Raw genomic sequence first — 19,292 nt, 5'->3', positions numbered from 1 at the left:
AATGAACAGCATGTTTTCAAATCAAAGTATGTTAAGATGGTGAATTTTACAAGATTTATAGCAGGCGTATTACGAAAGACGGCAATGTTATCAACGACAACAACAGTTTTCCCTTTTTGTGGGCATTCATAGCGCATGCCCAGGCCCTTGAACGATTGTTTGGATCGATCGATGTAGAGCACTGAGAGACAAATTCCGCAAGAACGAAGCATGCATCCGTATTCATGCATGTATGTACAATTTGTACGTGAAAAGTGAGCTGTTCGCTCTCGCTTCCCCGTGTCGTGGCATGGCCCGCATCGCATCGCGCCCACCACTCCGCTGTCGTGTGTACGTGTACAGAGAGATGCGTTGAAGATCCTGTGCACTTGTACTTAAATTGTGCATGCTACTACTACGAACGTTCAAGACAGTATCAGAAACTCTGTTGAAGAACCATTAACTTGTACCCAGTTTCATGATGAGTTCAAGCCCAGAACATAAGAAGATTAAGCTTGATGACTTGGCATCAACAGTAAGTAGATCCAGTCTTTTAGTATTACAGGGATGCGTTCAACTGTAAAGTCAGCGGCGACGTTTTACGTCTGCTATCGAGATGCTGCTGTCAAGCGATCGGAAACTTTCGGCAGATTGGCTTGACCGTTGTCTGCTGGTTTGGCAGTCTAGCTGCATGAGCAGAACTGTAATGTTAGGAGGAGGGCTGATGATCACTTGTAATGGGAGATGGGCAAAGCATCGAATATTTTGCTCATCTAGTAGGATACCATAAAAAGAACATGAATACCGTCTGGACGGTCTGACTCTTGTTAGTGTTATTCCTGCATAACTTCACTTACCCAGATCGATGAAATCCCTTTTAAATTTACCTTAATTTTCCAGAGTAACTGTTGTTAAGCCTGTAAATGTTCATGGCAAGTTTGCACTTGTGTACAGCAACATAGATGGTCTAGCTGTGCTGTGTATAGAGCGCCTAGCAAAATGTTAGAGGTTTAAACAACGTTTATAGTTGTGACAAGTTGAGAAAATGTGCGTGTGTATGTGTCTGCCTCTTTTTGTCTGTCTGTCTGTTTATGTGTAGTGTTCATGTGTGCTTTCTAGGAACTGCATTTTTCAACTAAATAACCTCATTTGATCAACTTCCCATTTTATCAAAGTACACTGCACATTGGCACTGGTGCGACGATTGCAGACCAGTAAAAAAAACAAAAAAAAAAAAACATTTTCTGGAATTTACCAGTAGAGAAAAACATGGAAACACTGGATAAATTTACCTTCTGCATTTTCTGGTCTGACAGCTGGACAGATAGGTTGGATGAGTAGAAAAAAACAGGTTAGTGTGCAGCATATATGTCATAAATTATATAAAAATTCATTTTTTTTCCTTAGTTCGTAGTTACTTTAAAGACACATGTGTACATTGACTATGATTAATGTAATCACATTGTGCAGTGCTGCATACGGCATACGCCACGATTGCTTGCAAAGAACAAGCTGTTTCTAGTAATGACATAAAAGTCAGCAATGATATCCATGCTTCCTAATAACTGATTTGGTTAGAATGATCATGAGTGATTGGAAGTAAGCTTTGAAGTATTTCTGTGATTTTGGTGCAATTTTGGTTTGAACCAGAATTCAATCAAGATATCTAGTGTAAATATATGGATGCAAAAGTTGAAGAAACAAGACAGTACTTCAATTAAGTAGGCAGAAATATTGAAAGTGATTAGAATTTGAATCTGAGAGAGTGTATGGTCACCCCGAAAAAAAAAGGTAATGGTCAGGTGACCAGTATGATATTAATACCTGGTACTCTGTTTTGTTCATGAAATGTCAGTATTTCTTTCATGTGTCAGAATGGCATATATTGTCTCCACTCTGCTGAAGATTTAGGAGGAATTATAAGAAATTACTTCTTAATGTTTGTAAATCTAGTAAAGGATACAATGTATAATTTACAAGATATAAGATCAGACAATATTACGGTAGCTATCAAATTTAATGTGCAGAATACTGTAAGACAATACAGCAAAGGAACATGTCATGAGACAAACACAATTTAATATTCTTAGGGCCTATAAAGTGTGAAGTTATCATTTCAATTCTTAGCTGGATTTCTTTAGGAATACAGAGCGATTTTATTCAAGTAATTCAAGTAATTTTGTGTTTGTTTTTGTTGCCCAGGCTTTTATTTGCCCCATATATTATTGATTTCTTGATACTCAAGTGACATTTAAAAGGGAGACCTTGTGCGTAACTGCCTTTTGGATGATTCAATAAGTAATCTGCCTTCTCTTTCAGCAGATACATCAGAGACAAGGCAGAGTCTCTTAAAAGCACGTAGGCCCTCTCTGTTATCAGTAGATTGGCTATGCGGAATACATTCAGAGTGTAGACAAAGCAAACTGTAATGTTGATACAAATTCCTTTTGCTTTAAAATGCAGAAATGTAATGGATAGTTTTCTTTTCCTTTTAAACCTAGATATTTGTTTGAGAATGCAGAATACAGAATGCAGAAAAATGAAGTGCAAACTTGCTTATGATTCCTAAAAGTGCCCTTTGGGATGAAGGATGCAAATTGTGTGCTGGTTATCCCATCTTGTTCTAGGGCCAGGCACTTGAAGCAAACATTATCTTTATGTTTTTTGGATAGTTTGATAGTCTTCTGTAGTTTTAAATCTTTATGACACTGAAACTTAAGACTTTTCAACTTCATCCGTACGAGCAGTCTCTTGTAATTCAAATTCGATAACTAAGTAGCAATACCCTGAAGATTACGGTAAACTGTCATGTTTGGTCTCCATCATACCTACCAGGTCACTATGACTGGTATTTTTATGCCTCCGCCACGAAGTGGTACCGGAGGCATTATGTTTTCGGGTTGTCCGTCCGTCCGTCAGTCCGTCCGTCCGTCCGTCCGTCCGTCTTTCCGTCCGTCCGTCCGTCCTTCCGTCCGTCCGTCCGTCCTTCCGTCCGTCTGTAATGAATTTTGTGGACAGGGTAACTACCAAAACCTTTTGAGGTATCCTAATGAAACTTGGCATGTATGTGTATTAGGGGGTGAAGTTGTGCCTATCAACTTTTGGGTGCACATGCTCAAGGTCAAAGGTCAAAAGGTCAAGGTCAAATGCTTAAAATTTTACTATTTCCCCCATATCTATGCAATGCCTGAAGATATTTTCTTGAAACTTAGTGTATACATGTACTACCCAATTAAGATTCTCTGGTGAAAGTTTGGGGTCATGAGGTCAAAAGGTCAGAGGTCAAAAGGTCAAGCAAAATGTTAAAATTTCACTTTTTTCTCTGTATCTTCGAAATTGTTCAAGGTATCTTCATGGAACATAGTATATGCATCTACTGACTGGCAGTGGTTATCTAGGGAATTTAGGGTTCATGGGGTCAAAGGTCAGGGGTCAAAGGTCAAGGGCAATACTTCAAAATTTTACTATTTTCCTTATATTTATGCAATGCCAGCAGGATTTTTTTTTTAACTCAATGTATGCATGTATAACCCAATAGAGATTCTCTGGGATTTTTTTTTTGCCAAGAACGTCAAAGGTCAAAGGTCAAAGATCAAGTGAAAGTGCTGAACTTACTTCTTTCTCCATATCTCTGAAGTGGCTCAAGTTATCTTGAAACCTAGTACATGCTGAATTTATGTATGTTCTGCCTGACAGTGATTTTCTTATAAATCAAAGGCCAGATGAAAATGATAACAATTTACTGTTCAATACAGAAATTGCGCTTTTTCTCCATACCTTGAAAATTACTCAGTGCATAAACTTATGAAATGGTCAATGTCAAGTTAAAGTTCTTAAATCCCCAAATACATGCTCTCCTATTCATCCAATTAAACATAGGTCAAGGAAGGTAAACATTCAATACATTTGTGACAATCATGTCATTTTAATATTTTGCCAATTTTGTGAAAATGTAATCACACATTGTCCACATGTACTATAGACCTATGAGGAGAATCATGCATTATGGCGGAGGCATACCAGTCGCCATAGCGACATTTCTAGTTTTTTCTTACTTCCTTTTTGCAACCAACACTGGCAGCTTTCAAAAGGAAGTTTTGGAAAAAAAAATTCTCAAACTTTACTATCTTTGTAAAGTATCACATTGAGCAATTGGCATGCTTCAAACAATAATCTCTATGACATCACAAACTCTAAACAGGATTTTACCTATGGGAGCATCTCAGGGCAGGAAGTAGGAATGAACAGGAACATGTCCAGAGAAACAAACAAGGAAAGTGATTATGAAGTTACACATAGTCACCCCCTTCAATTACCAACAGTCACTAATACCCCAAGAAATGTGAGCTGATTATTGATGTAGGATGATTGTTCATGCCAATATTTGATAAAATTGCTTTCCAATTTGGCAGTGAGAAACCAGAGTGATGATTGAACACCTTTCTTGTTTTCCTTATAATAGGTTTTGAGCATCTGCTGGTAAGTAGAGTTTTGGTCCCATATTTGACAGAAACTAAATGTGGTAAAAAGTGAAAACTGACTGAGCCAAAGATTCCCATTCCCATGGATGTACAGTAGTGTATTAAAACCATACTCAAATTTAAAAAAAAAAGGTCAAAAGCCATGTACTCTGCCAGTAGAATGAAATATCATGAATAATCAAAAAAGAATGCAATAATGTTGTCATCATCACTGTCATTGTCATCTGTCATAATACTAGTTTTATGTGATGTAGTAGGAGTATTTCTAGAACTGATGATATATCAGTAGATCAATCTTCCATTCAAAAAATGATACAGATTTGTATTGCAAGCCTCACACATTTTTCTACACCAAAGCCTTGCATTGAGCCGAGTAGGCCTTGCATAATCTGATAAATTATCTTGCAGTGCTCAGTAGAGGGCGCAGTATAAATTCTATGGGTCTAGCACCCAAAGAGTTGCTTTGTGCACATGTCTGTGAGCTTTCATTCCAAGCTGGGACACAGTGTCTTCTCACAAACTTTTTGTTTCCTTCTATCATATCATCTGGATTTACTGTACACTTACAGCACGAATCCATTATTCCTGCAGTCATATCAAAGCATCATATGTCTGTGTCTGCAAATAATTACAAATAATTACTGTATAGGTAATATTTCGTGAGGTTTTTATTTTTGCAAATATTGTGAGTGAGGTGCTATTTGTGAATTTTAAAACAAGCAAAAATATTAACTCTGATCCCAACATGAATGTGACATGCACACAATACATTTCTCTGTTCAGCACTTTACTCCACAATCACAAAGTTAACCACTTCCGAAATTGTCAGGAAGTCCCAATTCGAAAAAATAAAATTAGACTGAAAAAATATATGACATGTAGGGGTACCTACAGCATTCTAGAAACAATCAACCATATTGACAACTACAAGACTGACCATGACAACTATGAGTAGGTCCTATGTGTATTTATACTGCTGTTATATTTATCTGTTGAAAGAAAGCATTGGTTGACAAACATTAAGCTTTCATTGTCCTCTTCTGCAGATAATGAATTCAAATTGGCATCACAACTTTTGCTACTAGTTTGACAAATTGCCCTACATCGACATAAATGCTTTCATACATCAATAAACGGCAATTTGTCAGTCAGTTACAATAAAGATAACTCAACAGAAGAATTTCATTGATATGAATCACAACTTTTCGCATGTTGAGAGTAGTTTGATGATAACATAAAACTTGGCAAATTGTTTTTGGCTATTCGTTCTTTATTGTTTATTATGACAGCTCTATGCTGAATTATTATGACTTCAACAAAGTTACAAAAACTTGCTAAAGATTTAAGTGTACTGAATGTACTACTGTATAGAAATGGGTATGTGAGACTGATTATTACCAATCAATTGATAACATAAGAGTGACCTACTAGGGAAGTCTCTCCTTTGTAAACACTACTCATCCAGAGGGCCCTTTATGATTGATTATTAGACAAGTGTTTCAAAGTACTTTTGGAACTCATTACACTCAGATATAGAGGGGCAATGTATCTAAACACACTGCCAATAAACACAGTGCAAGACTCCCGCTCAAAACCTGTATAAAAGTTCAGATCCTTATTTACTTTACCAACAGCGAAAATTTCAGTCGCTACATTGTCATGTATTTTTCTCTCAAAAGTATTAACCCGTTGAGGACGGGTCCCGAGTATACTCGGGCAGGTTTCTATAGGAAATGCGTGTTGTAGCAAAATCAGTCCGTCCTCAACGGGTGAATGTCTGTACATGATTGCCATGGATCATGCTGTGGTAAAATCATCCTGCTGTATGCATCATGCTTAAATCATCAAAAGCTATAATTTCAAGCAAATCTAGCCAAACAAGCTACATTCCCTCTTATCACAGAAGACACACAGACTAGAGGACTTTGTCACGTCAGCTTGGAATATATTTCAAAATACAGTATGATCTCAAGGAATGAATGATCACAAAGATGACCTAAAGTTTGCCTTTATTTTGCACTCGCTTTTTTTTTTCTCCTTTCATTTGAAAAGGTTATGAAGATTTTTTTTTTCGATTGTGGTAGTTGTATGAAACTACTTAGTTGCAGTGGTACACTGTTATTGTAGTTCTATGCATCAACATATCAAATATTTTGATGATTTACCCACTTAAGTAGAAGTTTATCATCTCTTTTCCTATTGCATAGTGCATTGGGTAACCTGGCCAGTTGACAGTGCATGGCACGTGAGGAGCCTTGTGTTGACAGACATAGCCCCGACTGTATTCCAGTATCTAATCTAGTGTTTATGTTGTTTACTGATCACTGTACCTGGCTTCAGTAATAACATCCAAAAGTCCAATTATCAATACACAAAAGGCATACAATTTCTATTGAAATCACAACTGGAGTCGTTCAGTTGACAAATTTAGTTGAAGGAAGAATATGCTGTTTGGTTCATGGTCACATGAGTTTTTCAATAGTTGTATCATAATCTATTTCAAACGAATAAGAAGTTTTGAATCATGGTAGATAAATTGTTTGAACACCTGAGCAGCATGCACAGAGGTGCTGATTTGTCACGTCAACTTTATGTGAGATCTGCCTAATTTAACAAAATGCAACCAGTTGGGCAGTGAAAAAAAAAATAAAAGTGCTGAAAGTTCTCCGTTTTGAAAATGAGACTCTTGTATGTCATTACTTGCAACTTGCACACATGCTGATCTTTAAAATTGAATTCTGTGTGATCCAACATTCTTCATCAGTGCCTGCTTTTTATATCTTGCAGTAAACAACAAATTGATACTGTCCCCTGGAAGTTCACCCCAGGTGACAACAAATGTGTAAAGGAAAAGATGTAACTTTGGCACATCATTTCATATTCTGATAGGGAATGTAGAGTTGCATGCCTGTTAAAGAATGTTATTTGCTAGAAGGGATTTGCATACTTTTTAATCTTGTAGGATGTTGTCATAAGTACTGTCATATCATATAGATTACCCACATTACCCTATACCTGTTCTTGTCGTGCACTACTGTAGAATATTTTCGCTGCATGAAATTTTCAGAAATTGGAGCTGACGACCTTTTTCGGGGCATGAAATTTTCACAAATTGTCACTGGCAGTCAATCTGACTGTGAAGAAAAGAACTTTCACTTGCAGTTTGATTTTGTGAATCCTGGCTCTCGGGAGTGAAATTCATGAATTCAAATACTCGCAAACATTCCTCATTTTGCAGTATGTGATTATTTTCAAAATTTGTCATCTCAAGGAATGTTTTGTGGTGAGTGCTGAATAGGATTAATGCTTTCATTTCATAATGTGATAACTGTGTTGTCGCTCACATCTGATGAAATCCATTCGTAACAAAACAATTAATCTTAACTTTATGGTAAAGTGAGAAGTTTCGAGTAGCACTTCGTAACATAATTCTCTCAAACATATTTGATGCAACCATAACTTTGCTGTCATACCCCACTGCTCATACAGAGGTTAAATGGAAGTCGGGCGATGCATCATACAAATTTGACCTCTTCTAACCCTTTCCTAGGCGGCAAACTTTTGCATGCGGTGTTTCCTTGTTGATACAAGCTGCAGCCATAGGTAGTGAATTTGGAATTGCAAAAGTGTTTACGTGCCAGAAATATGAGAAGTGTGTGTTTGTTTTCAAATACCAGTATATACATTTTTGTGGTGTAATAAACTAAATTTGATACAATTTGACAGGTTTACACCTGTAGAGGCTCAGTTTACAGTTCTGAAGTGTGTAATGGGCTCAAGGAACAACCAGGCAGTGTGGTGCTTATCCCCCTATTCAGACGCATGCCATTTTACACCAAAACTCGATAATGAAACGACTTATAAAGAATCATCGTATAGCCGACAGACCGTTCAGACACTAATTTCAACCGTTCTGGGAAACGTCGTATAGATGTGCAGTTTCCCACTACGCATGCTTTTATAGTCATGAGTGACAGCTGTGGGGTCACCTTTCGTGCACGCTCCCATGAAGCCCCGCCCAGTTATACCGTTTTGTGGTTGCCATACGTTCAGACGCACACGGAATGCTGATTCGTTATCGAGTTCTAGTTCGAAACGATGCTCTGACCGTCGTTTCACTTTACGTCGTTTCATTATACGTCGTTTCGTTAGTCAGCATTCAGACGTATAAATTCATCGTATAGCTAAACCATTTGGTATAGCTATACCGTTCTAGTATAAATTTTTTGCATCTGAATGCCCTGTTAGACTTGTGCCTGGATTTTTATGCATTACAGTTGTTCATCTAATATGTTTTTTGTTTGTTTTGTTTTTTGTTTTGTTTTTTTGTTTTGTTTTGTTTTGTTTTTTTAAAGAGGATAAAGAAAAGAGGGGGATGAAATTACTGGTAGAGATTTCCACATGCTCTTCACTGACAGCTATTGAAGGAAAATGAGAGAGTACACGTGTATGCTTGTTGATAGTTACAAATATGTGTGTGTCACTGCAGACATTGTTTATGTAATAATAAAGTCAAGAAATACTAGAAAAGCGAGTCCAATCGATCCATTCTATAGTCAGTGTGGTACAGCAGACAACTTCATTGTGTTACTAAACTGTGGAGGTGGAAAGAATCGTTAAAGAGTTTCCTCCATCATATGATGTGAAGTTGATAACTGCAGATTTTTTTTTGCAAATTTGAGGAAAATTAGACCAATCAAAAGTTATAGATTTTTGAAACTTATGAAATTTATAGAATTTAAGAAAGATTTTGTTGTGATGTTAGTTCCTTATATTATGCTATCTATGCACACTAATTCATGATTTCACAATAGGGCACTGATACAAACAATGTGTGCACAATAGTGAATTTTGACTGGCAATCAGGGTTGTGTCTTTTTTGAGTCAGCGTTCACGCTTTGGAAAAAAAAAACAACAGTTTTGGGGTCATTATTTGTGAAGAGCTGACCCCCAAATGCCCCCATTTATGTTATAAATGGTATTCTTATGAGTAGTCCAGATCTCAAGGCCAATTCAATTTAGCACAGGGCACCACAGCATAGTGAAAAAAGCAAGGAGTGATATGCATGGTTTATTCATTTTTAATGCTTTTTACGGTTACGATTCTTACTGCACAACATCACTCGTTTTGCAAAAATAAGAAATAAAACGTCGCACAGCTTTATGCAATTTAGATTGCAACCAAAATCTTGTGGGAAAAAATGTGTTATTTCTGTTTTCACTGTAAACATTTTGAACTTTGGGTTGCAACAACAACAACAAAAAAGATTATTTTGAGTGCAATGAGAATGACACTAATGTTAAACAAATTGTTTGATTTTCTTTTAATGACACATATAGGCCCTACTTTCTCTAATGGAGATAAATTAAGGCAAACATTATTCCCTGTAAAACCCCTATTCCTTCCAGACAGCTAGGTCAAGAGTTCATGATGACCTGGCAAAAAGAAATATTTGTGGAAATTCTGTTCGAAATTTTCACAACATTATTTTTACTACTGTTACATCAAGCACTGTTGAAGAGTTAGTAAGTGAATAAATCAATGCAAATGATTAACCAAAACTCACTGAAATATATAAAACTTTGACATTGAGTGTTTCATTTGAAATGTTTTCTGCATTCACTAAAACTCTGTGTACCATGTTTGCAAATCTTCTCCTTCATAACATTTTATAGAAAAAAAAATCTGACATTCATATACTATACACAACATGTGACAATCTACAATGAATGATTTAAAGACACCATACAATATACATGCATGTAACAGTTAATGAAAAATTGTTTGTTCAGTGCAATATTCAAGATAAACCATTTCTTTAGGGGCGAACAAACTTGCCCTCTCACCCACAGACCCTGGGAGTGTCAATAAATGTAGGTCACCATTGAATTTCAGTAGGACCAGAGGGTGCAAGGCACAGTCCCCAGTTGTTCAGGTCGTCCTTGGTATTCTGCTTATTTTGAAATGCTCACAAGGGAGGCAACCTTAGGTTTACCGTACCAAAAGGTTGACAGGGCTGAACAATTCTTGCATTGCAAGAAGGCAAAGCAAAGATATTTGAGCCCTGTCTAATTTTAAGACGATTGGTAAGGGGGGGGGGTACAAATTAAATCAGTCTACTTTAATATATCAGTGCAGGATTCTCTCGGCTGGCAGCCAACTTCATTTATTACTTTGTGTCATGTTATGCTATCTAGAGGAAACTTTTGGCATGATATACCCCTTTCACATTGAACATGTGGTATGGAAAGCTTTCCCAACCAACTGTTGATCTTCCCAATATTGATAATCAAAGTAAAAAAGAAGAAGCAGAAATAAACAGAAGTGGAGATGTGGCATTTGCTGGTAATGTGATAGTGGAAATATTTCAATATATAAAATTTTCATGAATTTTGCACTCCCCTGGGCTGACACACACACACACACTTACACACCATAACATATTGATGCTTGGAGATTGGAGATTTTAAAGTTCAAAATGATTCGTCATGATTTATAAATGAGTGAATTTTACTGAAATTGCCCCAGAGTGGAATTGATTTGATACATAAAAGTTTGCATGTTAATTGTAAACAGTTCATTTACAGCTGAATTTGCAAGACTCTTTATGAATGTAATTCAAGGAATGGTGAATGGTGAACATGATATGAGCCTCTACAGAATATATGTATGGATATCATAAAACCATGCTGCAAAAGCACAGCTCTGCTTCAAGTAATAAATCATGCATTCAGTGTGGATATGTGATATATGGGACTCCATCATGGGCTGAGACTTTGCACAGGCTTAAGTTATGGATTAGAACCTCTGCTGAATGTAGACTATTTTAGAACATAGTTTCTTGGTGTCCTTTGTGATGTAGTTCAAAGAATGCCGAGGCCAACGGCTTTGTGCAACGTATTGTGCATGAGGACAAAGTGGTCATGGAAGCTTAGAAGCATTACATAACAGGGAAACCTGCCACGCCCATTTCCCAGTAGCCCAGTTTACTCTCTTGGATCACTTGTAGAATTGATACAGTTGAAATTGTAAGAGCTGCATTTCCGCTGTTAGGTGTGTAGTCCCACGTACCAAGACCGACTCCTTCAGGGCCTCCCATCTCTTGTAGTAGTGTAGCTAGTCCTTTTTCATCATCTACAAAGCTCTTGTATAGCCTCTCTATGATCCATCAGGTTTTAGCAGGCACACTTGTTGACTATGTCTGATCTGAGTACTCACCAATCTATTTCCGTTGAAAACGAGATGAAACAGTAATGACCATTTGAGTGAAAGTTGTATATCCTCTGCATAAAAGTGATCCTCAAAAGGCGTTTTCGCCTATTGCTTTGTCCACACGTTCACACAGGGTCATCCCACAAGACCGACACCCATGAGTCATACAGCCCACGAGTTCAACACTAGGCAAATAATGCCCATGAGACCGACACTAGGTAAAAACAGCCCATGAGTTTAACAGATACAACACAGGTTGTCTCGTGGGCCTTGTTTGCCTAGTGTCAAACTCCTGGGCTGTATGATTTGTGGGCTATATAATTCGTAGGCTGTATGACTCGTGGGTGTCGGTCTCGTGACGTGCACCCATTCATACTGGGTCCTGCATCACCTTGTTGGTCACAAGAGATCTTGTGTTCTTCCTACTGACCATCTACACTACTACCATTTGTACCCGCGCGACGAGGACAATTGCATTTTCAGGCGTCCACAATGGGGCCAAAGAAGCGCACCCTTCCATTTGACACCAGAGTTCACACATGCCCACATTTCATGAATACAGCCTGATGCTACTCCAAGCATGGACCTACATGCTCCAAGTTATGAACCAAAGGTCATTCCCCCCTGTAAATTTTGTCCCGATTGCATGGGACACCAGGAGAAGCCCCAATGAGCATTGCCATCCACACTGTGATTTTGAAAGGAAATGTTCTTCAATGCATAACTTTCTCTGCGATGCGGGGACCTGATGTAAAGGAGTTAATTTATTAATGATAATAATCAACTTTTTGGCTGCTGCCAAGTGAGTTGGTAACCTATTGGTGGTGTAGTTGATGTTAAAGGGGTACTGTGACCTCACTCTCACCAAGGAGCTTCTTGTTTGAAGCTCCTTGCTCTCACCTAGTTCTTTTCCCTACTCCACCCCACCCCCATTTATGCTAGTCTTGATACAAAACCTCTTTGAATTCCCCAGTCATATGCAGTCCATGTTAAAGAAATGTCATTCTTTTTTTTTCTTTTTTTGTAATTTAGGGATGCCCCATCACCATTCTGACAGCCAGGAGTAATCCTTAGTTTTAGGCTCAAAGTGTATTATTATGACTGGACCTTAGCATTCTCGCCCACCTGCTGACGTCATGGCAGGCTGCAATGTAGACCACTATTTTAGTGGAATCGCATAACAAAGCAATAGCATAGGTGGCTAGTTCACAACACAGAAAAAGTGTACTGGGTTTGCTTGAGTGAACTCCAGATTTCATGCTCAATCAGGTCTTCTCACTGTATTGGAAGTGTGTGTGTGTACCACTGGTTGGAAGCCGGTTGAGGTTGGGTAGAAGTTGCTCTCGCCTCTAGCTCTACAGATTTGAGTTGGTCGTGTTACAGAGAGTGCCGATTCTGCAGTTGCTCTGCCTAGAACTCCTGGTACATTGTACTTGCCTGTATAGATTGACAGTCATAGTACAGTGTATAACCAATTTTCCAAGATGAATTCTGACTCGGCCGGTGTGAATAATGGTGTAATCATTGAGGAGGTAAGTGAAAGGTTTGTGCGTGTGATATTTTGTTACTTTGCAGTCATCTAAATTACAAACTACATGTTGTAAGATCAGTAAGAATTGGCTCATATGTAGAACTGACAAATTTCAGAATACATGATCAGTTGAACAACTTGCTGCAATTGTTACTCCTTTAATATACTCCTGCATTATCAACTTTAATTGGCTTGTACATACTTATTGTAGTTACTGCATACTGACAGTACTATCACATTTTTTCTGTCTGTGATGTGTATTCATGTTCAGAGAACTGCTGAAAAGCCTTGTTTACTTAGGGTAAAATCATGCAGAGAGAACTGGCAATGATAACGCACATGTATGGATTCATGGCTGAATTGAATCGTTAACCCAGTTCCAAAAATGTTTCATACTATATTCACTCACTGCATTGCAAAGTTATTGCTACAAGTTTTTCTTGTCTCTTTAAACTTTTGTACAGCGTTGAAATACAATATAATTACACTGTACATTTATTTTCTGGCTCATGTGACTGGGTCCATATCAATCATGTTGTTAGTCACGAGTGAATGGTACTTTGTAACTCTGAATGGAATCCGGACATTTCTGGTCAAAGCACTTTCTCGTCCAGAGTTGGTGCATTGACATGTGATGTGCAATGCTATTATGTTTTGAACTTGAGGTCTTTTTCCAGTCTTGTTTTGAAGGTTAGAGATGTAACTAGAGTCCTGAGATGTCAGTTTTCAGTGAATGGTAGTTGGATTGATATCAGGAAAATCTTAAACGTGTTCAAAGGGAAGCTTGAGAGTATGAAGTGTTGTGTATGGTAGTGTAATACCCATTCAGGTATAGCAGGTTTGATGATGCTGTATGTTCATGTTCATGTGTATAATTACATTATTTATCTATTTATTTATTTATCTGTTTATCTATCAATCAACCTATCTATCTATCTATCTGTTTAGAGGAGATCAAGGTCAGAGTTCATGAGACCATTTTCTGGTTCATCATGTTATCTCAGTAGACTTCTCATGCTGAATTTCATTTTAGAATTTCTAATGATGTAGCAACAGTGATACAATTGGCATTTTGTGTTATTTTATTCTTTTGCAAAATCAGCAGGAGACTATCTGTGTTATTTAGCAATTAGAATGAATGACAGATGCCCTCCCTGTTGCTTGCACATGCTCTGTTTTGCATTGTTTGCGAGTATGGAAATGCAGTGATCAGTGTCATTACCTCAGGTATTGTTGGCAGTGAAAGGCTTAAGAAAGCTTAGAGTACATGTAGATGGATAATTGATCAGCCATCTTTGTTCTGCAGTCAGAGATTGCTTGATATAGCAAATGAAATGATTACCGGTACGTCAATATCATAGTCTTACTTAGGTGTACAAAAAATGGCACACAAGGGGAAGATTACCATGACAGTTATGCCTCTCTCATCCACATTGTGTGCGGTCTCATTAGGCGTGTCTTTATCAGCCCGAAGTTTAAAACTAGCACGCTACTTTGAATTTCGGGCTGATGGAGACACGCCTAGTGCAACTCAAAGGGGCTTACAAACAAATAGAAGTGCTTCAGGAGCACTCCTATGCCCAACTCTGTGTGTAAATAGGGTATGAGTAGTTTCTGTATTGTAGTTTCTTTTCTCTGCCTGTTAAGTGTAATCTTAATGAGAAGGGGAAATGTGATTACGTAGCATAACCTTCCGGCTGTGACACAAATTGCTAATCTGCACCAGGTGTACTGGACTAAGGTGCCGGTACTGACCACGTCTGTACAAAATTTGTAGGTACTCTGTTCATTTAAAACTTCTTTGTAGTTAGATCATTCAATAGGAACTATCGATTTGCATTATAAAACCTTGGAACAAGGGCATATGTTCTAGTAAGTAGTCAAAGGATTTTTTTTTTTTAAATTGTGTATTTAATAAAGGCAAATCAGCAAGACCTAAAAGCAGGTGAAGGTGTGTACATTTGTACCTGTAGGCCTGCACGCTGGAGTCTATCACATACGAGTTGTGTCTGAAACATGACACCATTGACCATACATTTGTACCAAGAGAGTGCAAAGATACCCACTTGTGGACATTCACTTTTCATTTCATTAGGGACAAAGAGTAGACTTGATCAGCCATGTAAAATGTTGAATCTAATTCTATTACAAATAAAATCTTGTATTAAGATGATTGATAGCTGGTGTTTCATGAATTTAATGCTTTTTGGAAATGTTACAGGTCTTTTTTGAGGAGAAAACATTACATGGAACACTATATCGATACAAATTTTTGTATCTGAGGTGTAAGAAATACTTCAGGCATTGTACACTTTAGTCACATTCACACTGACAAAATATCAGGATAACAATTCCGATCCAAATACTGAGGTACTTTTCGCAAATTATGATGGACAGAAATATCGTGCTAATTGATGAGTGCGATAATTTGTCAACCAAACTGCATGTGCCCAAAATCTGCCGTGGTAATAGTGACCTTTGCCCTTTTATACGCATTCCTGCACTGTCTTGATGTGCGCTTTGAGTGACATGAATTGAATTGAAATGTATTATTGATATCAACATTGTTGCAGCCAAAGGCTGAATTGTGACGTTTTATAGCAAATAATAAAAAAAGAATACTAAAAAAAATACACGAAAAAGAATAACAAAAAATACTCAGGTTTTTTGCTCAGGCATTCACACACATGCCTTTGGGCAAATTATTGTGCTATTTCTCAAATTATTGCAATCATTCCAACATAACCACAGAGAATCTCTTTAGATTTGGATTGTGATGCTGGTAGCACTATTTAGTGGGATTTTTATGCCAACACAGGCAAAAATCTCAGGATTTGGATAACGATTCAAATCTTTACAATTGTTTCCTGCTAATTAGCGTCAGTGTGAATCCCACTATCGTGCAGCTCAAGCTGCTGCCAAGATAATAGATTTGCCTGAGTGGAAGAGGCTACAATGTTTGTCAGATTATCAATTTTTTGGCAACAGCTGTGATTGTAGTTAGACACATGGCATGTATGTGGTTGGCTAACAGTGCCATCCCACATCATGTTCAAGTGTTGGAAGTAAACTTTAGACTGAGGAAAATCAGACAAAACGGAATGATAGAAGTATCATCAAAATAGGACAGAGTAAAGTTATGTAGAATTCACTTGTAAGTTTTCATGTTTTCACTGAATTCTCTTGCACTAGTTTGCAAACAAGTATATTGTTAGAATCACGTTTTTGGTCAAGTATCTATCAATACAACCCCCCATAAAGCTGTCGCTGCTAGAATATCATAAGATTAATGTGTAGTACACACATATCTCTCGTTGTAACTGAATTCATGTTTTGTTTTGTTTTGTTTTTTTGAGAGTTTTTCATTTTATTAGTGAATATTGTGTGCAGTACCATGGGAGACCAAATCAGGAGGGAAAAAATTGTTTCTAATCTCTTTCACTTTAAGTAGGCCGATGTTGGTTTGCAACTTCTAAGAATAATTTACAAAGTGAAAACTGACATCACTATGCACACCAATTTTTGATTGCATTTAAAAGAGAGTCAGGGTGCTTGATGTTTGGTCACATATTTTGGTAGGTATAAAGTATTACTGTGATAGAGTTGTCTGTACAATATTGAATAGTCTCAAAAGTTGGCCTCATGCAACATAAAAACCACAGTCTTGTACAGTGTTCCTTACAGTCATCATTAAAATCAAAGTTATGTTCTTAATGAGTAATTTATGAAAAGTAACTTAAAGGCGATATTTTCACCATGTTTTTGCTGCCAAAATTTTATACGCCTACTGCACTTCAAGAGGACAAAATTGTTCTTGTCATTTCTGTGATACATGTGAAATATGTCTTTTTTATTTCAATAATTAGTGTGAATTGTTCCATCAATACACTTGCTGCTGGTGAGGAATTTTTTGCTGCTTGGTTTGAAATGTTCAGTAATACATGTACACGTTGTAGTCCTATACCCAAAAAAGTGAGAAAATGAGAATTTCATTCTAATGTGCAAATATTACTTTTTTGTGACAAGGAGGTAAAAATGCTGATCAATGAACACAATTTCTTTTGCTTATTCTCCTGTGCTTGACAGGTAAACCAGAAAATGTCTTTATAGTCTACTTGATACAACAAACTAATTGATACCGCTTTACTTTTTGGATAAGCATCGTAAATTACTTGCCCGTACAAAGTCAAGCAAGGACTGTATAATAGTATGCCATTTTTTGATGTCATCTGTTCAGCCTCCGTCATCAGGCAACTCACTTCAAAGAGAGTGGGCGTGTCCATGAATGAAATGAAAGCAGAAGAGTCATTCATCTCCTGCAATTGGTACCTTGAGTTCAGCGTAGTTCCACCTCACCTATAGAAGCCATACATGCTGCAAATGAGATCGCACTCTGGTACTATGGCCTGCATTTGTAGCCCACAATATTCATTGTCATGCTAATATGCCCCAACTCTATGATCAGTGCCTTCACCAGCTAGAGAGCACTTGTACAAATAAGTCAGAGTGGGCGGGGCGTGTTTGCTCTGCTTGTCCACGTCACTGGCTCGGAGCTACCTGCATCTCTCACACGTACAGGGTAGTTCAATGTACACAGCCAGGTTAGCGGTCCCTTTAACTTTTCTGTGAATGAGGGTATAAAGGGAAGAATGCTGGTCGGTAAGGATCCTAGTGCCTTGCAAACAGTGGGATGATCCGGAGCTGCGGTCAGCGCCTCTTGCCAGACAAACCAGGTGAAACCGCTGAGTATCATCACTGAACGTATTGGCGCTTTCTTGACTGAGGTGCAAGTCTTCGCCCACACCTTGTCCAACAGAACTTCTTCTCTGTCTCCTCAGTGCCCATCCAGCAGCAGCAGCGACCCTCAAGCTCCAAACATGACGGACCCAGAAGCTCATCAGAAGCTTAATAACAACAATAAAAACCCGGATCCTTACGGAATCAGAGCGGTCAGTTTTTACTCAGCCCAACAGAGGCACTTTGTCAAAGTTCTTTCAAAACTCTTTTCAAACTCTACATGTATATCCTTCCATAAGTGCCATAATCACCATCCTTTCTTTAACATGTTAATACATGCTCGGCATTCTATAATTTGCAGGGAAATGTCTCCTGTGCTGGCAATAGTTGAATTTCCCAGTGTAGCTCTCACTAAACCAATATTGAGTATTTCACTCAAGCAAGCATTTTGAAATTGCAACATGATCATGCATCCTGTAGCTCTTGAAACTGACATTTTTCTCAAGTCAGAAGCTGACACATTTAGTGCATCTCTCTCCATGGAATTCCCATTAACATTGCTAATATCCCTTGAAGCTATTCCCAGCTAACTTTAGTGTGGTTATAAATACTTCCGACTGCAACATTATAGTGTAAGTAGTTCTGTTGTAAATTACAGTTCCATTGTGGGTTAACTTTTGTGAATGAAAGTAATTGTTAGTCAGAAGCAGTGGAGAGATTGTATAAAGTGAACTTCGTTTCTGTTCCCATGAGTCATGGTGTATACTGCATCAGAACATTCAGAAAGTTTTTCATCTTTCAGCTTAAAATCGATGCCTCCAATTTCTGGTGGATTTTCTTTCATGATGTCAGCAAGTTAACAGTCCCCCAAAATGATTGATTAGTAAAGGTTTATCTTTTGTTGGATTAGTGACAGCAGGGATTAAACAATGCAATGTTTTTTCTGTGTGATGAACGGGAGAGTCATACCAATATTCGTCAATGGGAAAACAAAAGTATGGGGAGATGAGAGAGTGAATAGTCAGTAATTTTGTCTACTAGTACTTCTCAGTAAGTTTTCAGCCGTTAGTTGTTGTAGTTGTCGTTGGAAAAATGTCATTGGGTATTAGGCTAGACTTGATGTTGGTACGAGGTGACACTAATCATTACCTTGCTGTAAGTCATCAAATCCCCTCTAGAACAGCTCCACGTGTCATTAGGCTTCATTTCATTTCATTCATTTTATTTCATTTTATTTTATTTCAGTTCAACATGGACATTACTTCAGTCAAAGGCTCTTCTTCCACCAGTCCATGTATCTTAGAAAACATTTTCATGATACAGGAACATACATTCTTGAGTTTCCATGAAT

The 19,292-nt window shown here is 37.8% G+C and overlaps 1 protein-coding gene across 2 annotated transcripts in view; it reads left to right on the top strand.

Annotated features, from left to right (window-relative positions):
* Window positions 1–368: 368 nt before the first annotated feature.
* Window positions 369–19,292, top strand: part of LOC139710520 (bifunctional 3'-phosphoadenosine 5'-phosphosulfate synthase-like) — a 45,296-nt gene continuing 26,372 nt past the window's right edge. The window contains exon 1 of one of the 2 annotated variants that reach the window (XM_071622452.1): window positions 369–514. In XM_071622452.1, the coding sequence (XP_071478553.1) occupies window positions 458–514 (57 nt within the window). In that variant the 5' untranslated portion in view covers window positions 369–457. Of the gene's footprint in view, window positions 515–17,593; window positions 18,154–19,292 lie in introns of those variants that run through there. The other variant, XM_071622451.1, reaches the window with a different exon arrangement.

This window comes from Diadema antillarum, unplaced genomic scaffold (genome assembly GCF_040938485.1).
Source record: "Diadema antillarum isolate AM-2024a unplaced genomic scaffold, OU_Dant_1.0 seq00001538_RagTag, whole genome shotgun sequence".
NCBI classification, from domain to species: Eukaryota; Metazoa; Echinodermata; class Echinoidea; order Diadematoida; family Diadematidae; genus Diadema; species Diadema antillarum.
Note: the sequence above shows the minus strand (reverse complement) of the source record. Positions and strands in the feature narration are given on the sequence as shown.